At 45.4% G+C, this 9,583-nt stretch overlaps 1 protein-coding gene across 1 annotated transcript in view; it reads left to right on the plus strand.

Annotated features, from left to right (window-relative positions):
• Positions 1-9,583, plus strand: part of LOC101581434 (galectin-5-like) — a 24,200-nt gene that overhangs the window by 12,839 nt on the left and 1,778 nt on the right. The window contains exons 2-5 of the mRNA XM_023719814.1: positions 6,610-6,697; positions 7,552-7,578; positions 8,424-8,512; positions 8,615-8,777. Of these exons, the coding sequence (XP_023575582.1) occupies positions 6,683-6,697; positions 7,552-7,578; positions 8,424-8,512; positions 8,615-8,777 (294 nt within the window). The 5' untranslated portion in view covers positions 6,610-6,682. The remainder of the gene's footprint in view (positions 1-6,609; positions 6,698-7,551; positions 7,579-8,423; positions 8,513-8,614; positions 8,778-9,583) is intronic.

The following is a 9,583-nucleotide window of genomic DNA, read 5'->3' on the forward strand; positions in this document are numbered from 1 at the left end:
ACTTGTTACATGAAAAGACTCATCGTCATGAATCTCCTCAGCATCACCCCGACACACGCTGGGAACATACCCCTTGGCTCTTGTCGCTTTCTGCAGCAGCTCTGGCATCCTATTTATTTATTTATTTATTTATTTATTTATTTATTTTTGAGACAGGCTCTCCCTATGTAGTTCAGGTTGTCTTGAGCTCATTTTGTGGCCCAGTTTGGTCTCGAACTCACAGTGGTCCTCTTGCCTCAGCCTCCTGAGTGCTGGGATTACAGGCCTGCGCCACCCCACTAGGCATATGCGTGACTTCAGTTGTGCTGCCTTGGCCGCTTAGTTGTCCTGAGTTGGGTCAAGCTGTTTCCCTTTTGTGGTCATTTTGATTTTGCCAAGGAACCAGAAGCCACACAGTGCTGATCCAGTGACGAAGGCCAACGAGAGTGCTGTGATGGGCCTGTTTCACAGAAATTGCCCTAAAAGTTTCGAGTCTATTGAGGACATCCAGGCAGCCACACAGCACAGCTAAAGACAGTCAGGAAAGAGGACTCCACACCTGCGGCAAGAAGCAGTAAAATGATGGTGTGTGTTTGAAACAGGAGATTTTAAGGAGGACTTAAGGCAATGTTTCTTTCACTATAATTTTTAAAATTGTAATCTAAATATTCATCAAATTTTAAATCAAACAGCATATATGTACCTCAGTTTATATGAAAATATATTCCTTCTTGGCTATAAAAAAAATAAAGTTTAAGCCAGGTACAGAACGGGCAAAATGCGACCTATTTTGGGAAAAGAGGACTGTGAGTGAAGCAGTCTTTTAAACCAATCATGATGAGGGCCAGGCTCTGGGAACTACACTTGGGCTTGGCAATCCTGCTCACAGCACCCCCTTAGGAAGGAAGCAAGCATTTGAAGCTCTTGGATCTTGAAATTACCTCCATTTTTTTTTCCTTTAGAAAAACAAACACAGAAGTATTCCAAGGACCAAGTTTTCTAAATGTCCTAGGTGGAATTGTTCCTCAAGTGGTTTGTGCAGTTGGATGAGTATCTTCCTGTTAGGGGGCCACTGATATACTCAGATGGGCTCCTCAGTTTTCTATTGTAAAGGCAGAGAGCTATTTTTGGAGGGAGGAGCAACAATGGCCCTTATTAAAATAAACCTGTTGATATCCAGTACCCCACCTGTGGTTCTTAGGCATGATGCTTACAGACTCCTCGATCCCCTGTAAATTCTTTCCTAGTCTTCTGCCCTTTTAATATTCCATGTTAATCATCATTTGTGTAATTTTGGGATTTGAATCTACTTGTTTAATTTCAGAATCAGAATTTATTTGTTTAAAATAAAGATTAGAATCATTAGTATATATATATATATTTTTTTTTTTCTTTTTTTGTATCGGGGATTGAACTCAGGACCCTGCACTTGCCAGACAAGCGCTTATCCTACTGAGCTATCTCCCCAGCCCCACATTAGTCAATATTGAGATTTTTTTTTTCTGGAACCAAGGATTGAACTCAGACCCTTGCGCTTGCCAGGGAAGCACTTATTCCACTGAGCCATCTCTCTGGTCCCTCATTAGTCAATATTGATTTCCACTTTTGGAACAGTTCTCATCCCTAGAAATTGACCAGAATAGGTGCGCCTTACACTTTGGCTGGTCTGGCCCCTTGGAAGGCACGAAGAAGGCACTTTGTAGTATTTGCTGAGGGAACTCGGTTTTATTAAAGATGTAGGGCCCTTTTTATTGACCGTGTGGGAGGCCACCATTCTAATGCAAGTACAGACACAATGGAAGGTCTAATGCAAGGTCCGTTAGACCTTCAAAGCATTTTCCATTGATCTTTATAAAACACATTGGCCTCTTAGTCACTTCCTGTGTAAAATAAACTTCCCTTTTCCTTTTCTTGCTTTGAGGGTCTTGTTCCCTCATGAACTATCTATATTAAATAAAAGAAGTTTCATCTATCAGTAACAAAATCAACTGTGACACGACTTCTCCCTGTTCAAAAACCCAGAGATCCATAGCACATACAAAAACTTGCATCTCAGCGGGATAATCACCATGAATCACACTAGACACAATAATTATTTCTTTTAAATTTATGCCAATGTTCTCCAGTATAAGATCAACTGTTCCCTCAGGTGGTGGACCTGAAACTATTGCAGGAATTGGGATAGGTTTGTCAACCCTGATAAAAGTGACTCTTCAAAGTGCAAGGAGATCTAATCCTGCACTTTGCTTTGTTCCCGTGGTGTGGGACTTTATAACTTTTCAAGGAGCCACATTTAGGTTGCTGGATCTACTGCCGTGTTTGCTTCAGATAATGCTGCCTGATATTTTGACTCAGTAGTTATATTTCCTCTATTGTTTGGCCAGTCCAAGGAAAGGCACTTATCTGTATATTTTAGCGAAGGTGTACGACCCTTGTGGGTTTTACATCGGCAATGTCTAGTCCAATGTCTCCCTTGTAGGCGTCTCAGACAGGGTCCAGGAGCGGGACCCAAACCCTCCACATCAGAGTCGTACAGTTATATGACGTGCCCTGCTAGAGTTGCAGCACCTGTCCCTTTAGCTCCAGCAAGAACTACAATTTTTTTCTAGTATATCCCATTTTTCCACAGTTAAACCATTTTATATTATCCCCTCCTGCAGTATTAAAACCATCCTTAACTTGAGCCATCACGGCTCAATACCCTGACAAGCAGTTCCAATACCTTGACAAGCAGAACATACGTTGTCAGATCATTGGTTGAGTTTACAGGATTTAAATCTTGCTTGCAGTCTCTATCAGTATTTGCATATGTCAACTACAGATTTAGAATGGCTGTAACTTGTGTGTTTGAAACCTGTCTGTGAACAGTTCCTTGTAATCTAGCCACAAATTGGGTAAACTGATCCTTAGGGCATTGAAAGATATGTAATAAGAACTTAAGAGGAGTCCCTTCGTCTAGGACAGTTGCCCTTGCCCGTGATAGTAAATCTGCCAATTGCAAATATAGCTCATCAGGACTCGGGGTGGATCCCAAAGGAGCACATAGTATCCTGTCCCAGAAAGTCTCTCCTCGTTTACTTCCAGAAGTAGATTAGAACCTATTCTGTTTCTATGAACTTACTCCAAAATAAGACCTTTAGACTGTATATCAAAGTATAGAAATTGAGGGGTTGGGGAGATGGCTCAGTAGAATAAGAGCTTCCCTGGCAAGTGCAAGAGCCTGAGTTCAATTCCAGGTTCTGCCCCCGCCCCCCCCCCAAAAAAAAAGTGTAGGAATTGAGCGGAAGACAGGCACATCTGTGCTAGATGTCCGGTATCATTGCTGTCTAGTGACAGAGAGAGCATTCTGCTGAGCTCCTGCTGTAACGGGCTCCGCATCCCATTATTAACAACAGCTCCTTTTAGGCTTTTTGAGCTTCTGAATTTCAAAATGCAAATGAGATTAAAAAAACCTGCTCATTATGATTATTTTGCTGAGTTCCAACTAGGAGCCAAGTGGGAGTGCCAGGGATTCTCCTTTTGTAGCTGCTGTTTGAAATTAAAGTGGAGAGACCACATGAAAAGGTCATTTGCATGTGTATTATAAAAAGGTGTTCCATAGGTATGTTACAGGCTTACTTTAACCCATTTGACTTAATGCTCCAAAGTAACTGTAATTTAATGGTAATAGTATAGCAAATTATGATGAATAGCTTTACTTGTATGTTAAAAAAGTCATATGTTCACATGCTTATTCTGGGTATCAGAATTTAAGCAATTGTTAAAATGTATGAATGTCTTAATATACTGATTACAAAGCAAAAAAAAAGATAAATAAATAAATAAATAAATAAATAAATAAAAACTGTTGGTTTCTGGCTAGAGCTGCCTGGGATGCTCTTGTGCAAGGCTCCTGTTTCTGTCCAAGGTCCTGGGCGGCCTTTGGTTTCCTCTGTGTCTGAGTCAGAGGGTGGTTTTTTTTTTATTTTGTTTTGATTTTTTTTCTTTTATTAAAATATTTCTTAGGGCTGGGGAGAGGACTCTCAGTAGAATAAGCACTTTCCTGGCAAGCTCAAGGCCCTGAGTTCAGTCCCTGGTACCACAAAAATAAATAGAAAGAAAGAAAGAAGAAAGAAAGAAAGAAAGAAAGAAAGAAAGAAAGAAAGAAAGAAAGAAAAGAAAAGAAAAGAAAAGAAAGAAAGAAAAAAAAGAGGCAAGTGGAATGATTTCAGGGCTCCAGGAGGATGAAAGTCCCCTCAAAGAATTCGAGATTGTCTCTGAATTAAGACGAGAGATTCTGTGGGCCTCCCTTATTTACTTAGTTATCAGAAGAAGCATGGGGAATACTCAAGAATGGCAGATCCATTCAGGGACTTCTCCAAGAAAGGCATTAAGGTAGTCCATCCAGCAGTGAGAGGTGTGCTACAGTCTTTATCTAGTTGAGGGTGGATCCAGGTGTCCTTGGCTGTGATCTTGTCTTATCCTTTGAGGCTGCCTGTCTTCACCCACCACTACAGGCCTCAGCACAGAGGTTTACTTACTCTGAGCCCACCAACCATTTGCAGAAGAGAAGCCTCGGCCTTGGAAAGGCTCACAAGGCACCATGGAAAACTGATCAGTTATTTCAGTCCTGCTCAGGACTGCTTTGTACTGGTTGCCCTCAGAAACTGACTGTCAACCTCTCTCTTACAAGGGCCACTGTGACTATGTGGGACCCAACTGGACCTCAGTGGGGTGATCTGGGTCCATCTTGCCAGCCTCAGACCTTTCGCTTCATCAGTCTGCAGACCTGTTTGCAGTTACGGTCCCATTCTCAAGTTCCAGGGATCGGCTCAGAGTGTGGAGATTTCAGAACTTGGGGGCCTGGAGTCAAGGGTATCATTCTGGCTGGCTTCAGTGACTTGCAGCATGGAATTGGTGAAATTCAGGTGATGGGATCCAGGGACAGAGTAGGAAGATCGAGAAAACTTACTATGACAACCAAGGTTACCTGTTGAAACCTAGGACTGAGCCCTCTCAGCCTCATTTATACAGGAGCAAACCCCCCGTGAGTGTGTGTGTTTGTGCGCGCGCGCGCGCGTGTGTGTGCTGGTCACATACCCACATTTAATTTTGTGGTCTCTTTTCCACAGCCACCTGACCCTGAACCCCTAATTGAGATAAGTATTATATGGGTGGTGGCAGGAGATTTCATTTATAATGGTGGGTGTTGTAGGTAGCAGCTGGTGGTCTTCTCTGACTTAAATAATCTAACATGTTGAAAGGCTTTGGGTTTAGCTCAGTGATAGAACAAGTGCCTAGAAGTCTCTGGATTTGACACCCTGCACTACAAAGCAAAGCAACAAAAGACACACCTATTGTGTGGTGGTTCATTTCCACCCCAAAGCTTCAGAGACTGTCTGCTCTGCTCCCTTTGCTTCTTGAGGGGCCTGCATGCTTTGGTTCAGTCTTCTTTCTCTGGCTCTAAAGCCACAAGCTTCTTGGGACTGGGAATGTAGTTCATAGCAAATTACCTGCTTGATATTCTTTATCTACCACCAGGCAAAGCACTCATGAAAGATAAAAGTCAGCATCTTCTTGCTTTTGTTGTCGTAGCCTCTCCTTTGTCCCTTATCAGGCTCAGACTGTCCCTTCATTATTGAGGGACTGATCACATCTACAATGTCCCAAACAAGTATACATGGCATAGGCTCCATAAACAGATGCTGGCAGGGTGATTTCAGAGTTCCAGGAAGATCAAAGCCTCCACACAGAATATGAGATTCTCTTCTGGCTAAGATCAACAGCTTCTCTAGAAACCCAGCATTTATGCGTTATCAGAAGGCATGGGAATACTCAAGAAGGATGGAGCCGCTCGAGGACTTTTCCAAGGAAGAGATTAAGTTATTCCACCCAGCAGTGATATGCCTGAGGCTGCAGTCTCTATCTAGATGAGGTTGGACCCTGGTGTACCTGGCTGTGGTCCTGCCTTATCCTTCGAGGCTTTCTGGCTTCACCCACCATTACATGCCTCAGTGGGGATCAGTGACTTGCAGAGGTTCCCTTACCATGGAGCACTGTTCGTCTCCTTGCAAGAAGCCTTGGTCTTGGACACACTTGCTAATAAACATGCAAAGCCAGTTGGTTCATTGAAGTCCTGCTCAGGGCTGCTTTGTAGTGATCTCCATCACACCTTGACTCCCCTCCCAACCTCTCTCCTACAAGGGCTGCGGTGATCACATGGGATCCAGCTGGGCCTCAGTGTGGCTACCTGGGGTCCATCTTACTGGCCTCAGAGCCTTCTCTTAATCACATCTGTGGACCCTTTTCTGGTTAAGGTCACACTCATAGGCTCCAGGGATCAGATCAAAGTTTGGAGGCTTCGGAAATTGGGGGCCTGGATTCAATGGTGTCATTCTGGCTCCAGTGCCTTCCTCACAGCATGGAGTGGCTGAAATGCAGGAGATGGGGCCCAGGGATAGAGCAGGAGGATCTAGGGAAATTGCTCTGACAGCCAAGCTTACCGGGAGAAACCTAGGGTGAACCCTGTCAACCTCATTCACATAGTAGCACCCCCTGCAGAATGAGTGTGTGTGTGTGTGTGTGTGTGTGTGTGTGTGTGTATACTTCACAAACTCCTACATTAAACTTTGTGGTCTCTCTTTTTGATAGGAACCTGAGCCTGAACCTGAACCTGAAACTACTGTAAGTGGTATGTGGGTGGTGGCGGGAGATTTCATTTGGAATGGCAGGCTGGGTGGTAAGTGGCAGCTGGTGGTATCTTATGTGCACAGTTCAGCCTGTTGAAAGGCTTTGGACTTAATTCAGTGGTAGAACAAGTGCCTAGAAGACTCTGGAATTGATGCCCAGCACCACCAGGAAGAGAAATAGCAGACACCCTAAGTTCACTTGTATCCTAAAGCTTCGGGGAGAGACTTCTCTATTTCCTTTCAGCTCCCTGAGGGGCCTGCACGCATTGGACCGGGCCCCTCACTCTGTCTCTCAAGCTGTCAGCTTCTTGGGTTGGGGCTGTAGCTTAGAGTAAAATGACTACTGGGTTTTCTATGTTGAACACCACAGAAAGTACAAATAAAAGAGGAAAAGCCAGTGTCTCCTTGCTTCTGTTGTCAAACCGGATGCTGAGGGTCCCACCCCTTCATTAGAAGAGATGTTGTGATTACAGGGGATGCACTGTGCTCAGGGTGGCTGCCGCAGGCCCATCTCCCCAGCCTCAGGTCCTTGACCTAATCACTTCTGCAGACCCTTTTGCAGTTAAGGTCATATTCATAGACTCCAGGGATCAGAGCAGGGAGTAGATGTTTTTGAATGGGGGGAGTTGGTAATGGTTGGAGTGGTCGGGCAGGAGATCAAGGTGTCAGTCCAGCTTCAGTGCCTTTCTTGCTACATGCAAAGGCTGAAAGGTATGCTATGGCAGGCAGGGACAGGTCAGGAAGATCTAGAAAGACGTCTATGACAACCAAGGTTATGAGAAGAAACCCAGAGATTAACCCTCTCTACCTAATTCACATAGAAGCATTGACAGCAGAATAAATGTGTGTGTGAGTGTGCACACATAACACTCCCACACTGAATTTTTTGATGTCTTTTTCACAGGCTCCTGAAGCAACATCCTCATCTTATGTAAGTGGGGTGTGTGTGTGTGTGTGTGTGTGTGTGTGTGTGTGGCATTGGAGGGTTCATTTAGAGTGGCGGGGTGGTGGGCGTGGCAGTTGGCGGTGATCCTTTGAGTTGCATAACCAACAAGGTTCCCTCATTAAGCTGAAATGTTAAAATACTCATAAAAATTAGAAGGGGGCAAGCCAGATAGCTCAGCGGACTAAAGTGCTTGCTTAGGTAGAGCGCAGTGGCTGGGGTTTGATCCCCAGAGTGCTGTGCCAGTCCTGCCCCCGGGTTGCGCTGAGACCTGCAATTGAGACTGGGCGTGGTAGCGTGCACCTGTAATCCCTGCGCTTGGGAGGCTGCAAACAGGGCAATCACTGCAAGTCCAATCTACATAGTGAGACTCTGTAGACCCTGTACTAAATACATTAAAAAAAGAAAATTAGGATAACTTTGGAAGGAGCTTCCAACATACTATGGTCGCTACAGTGTGAATGAAATATATGGTCTTCTCTTGTCACCTAGAAAGCTATAGTGGCTGCCAGAGTTTTTTCAATGACACTGGAGGCCCCCTGCATGGGGAACACTGGGATGTTTTCCCTTGGTGTTTAAGGAACAAAGTAAACTTGTCCTGGCTTCCTCTAGAAATTATACTACAAAAGAAGAAAGAAAGAAAGAAAGAAAGAAAGAAAGAAAGAAAGAAAGAAAGAAAGAAAGAAAGAAAGAAAGAAAGAAAGAAATTATGCTACTACCAAACATGGCTTAGACTCAGCAGATGTCCAAGCCCATAGCAACTGGCACAGGATTCTCCAGTCCCATGCTGCTCTCTGCTGTCACTGCCTGACCTGTCCTGTTCCTCCCAACAGCCAATGCCTTTCTTCACCTCAATCCCAGGTGCGCTGCAGCCATGCAAAGTGATCACTGTGTCAGGCACTGTGCTCCGCAATGCTAAGAGGTAAGACAGGGCCGCCAGTGCACTGTGGCTCCTGGAGATAAGGGGAGGGGAGGGGGCTTAGAGCAGGGGACAGACAGACTTTATGTGATCTGCGCTCTGCAGGTTCCATATCAACCTGCGTGCTGGGCCTGACATCGCCTTTCACTTCAACCCTCGATTCAATGAAAGATGTGTGGTCCGAAACACTAAGATCAAGGGCTCCTGGGGGCGAGAGGAGCGCTGGCTGTCTGGCAACATGCCCTTCACCCCAGGACAGAGCTTCACGGTAAGATCTTGGGGGTTCGCTGGGTGCAGGTGGACAAGGGGTAAGGGAGTCTGGGGGCACCTTGAAAAGGTTGGGGATCGATGCTTGTGATCCCAGGGTTGTACCACAAGGAAGAGAGATGGGTAGCACATTATTATCATGCTATGTTTATTGTCCCCCAAGGAGGTGTTACTATCTTCTCTTAATAGGAAAGCAAACGAAATCACAAGGCAAGTTCCTTGCCAGGGGGCACATCCCATTTGTGCCACATCAAACTCAAGAATGAAGCGCTGTCATGGATTTGTATATTTAGTCAGCAGCCCGTGTTCATAGATGCAGCCGGGAAGCAGGGACAGCAGGTCCTACCCATGGGGCTGTCGTCTGGTTGGGGAGGAGCCTAGAGAGCAAGGCACGAGCCAGCCAGCACACATCAGGACAGGGGCTCTGGGTTGGAGGGACCCTCACTGTGGGGGCCGATGTGTAGGGGAAGGAGGGGCCTGTGCAGGGCTGCACTGCTAGCTGGAGAAAATAAGAGGTGTGCGGAGTAGCCGCAGGCCTGACCACCCCGCCTACAGTCAGATCACAAGAAGAGCTTAGAAAAACAAAACCAGAAACAGCCAGGTGCGTGGTATGTGGGGCTATAACAGTAGCACTTTAGCATGTCAGAGCAGGAGGGCCCCAAATTTGAGGTCAGCCCAGGCAGTTTAGTGACTTAGGGAGACTGTCTAAAGGAGAAAAATCAAAAAAATAGCAAAAGGGATGTAGCTGAGCATGAAGGCCCTGGGTGCCTTCCACAGTACCATGAAGAAGGAAGGAGGGAAGGAAGG

This window comes from Octodon degus, unplaced genomic scaffold (assembly GCF_000260255.1).
Source record: "Octodon degus isolate 3935 unplaced genomic scaffold, OctDeg1.0 scaffold00072, whole genome shotgun sequence".
NCBI lineage: Eukaryota > Metazoa > Chordata > Mammalia > Rodentia > Octodontidae > Octodon > Octodon degus.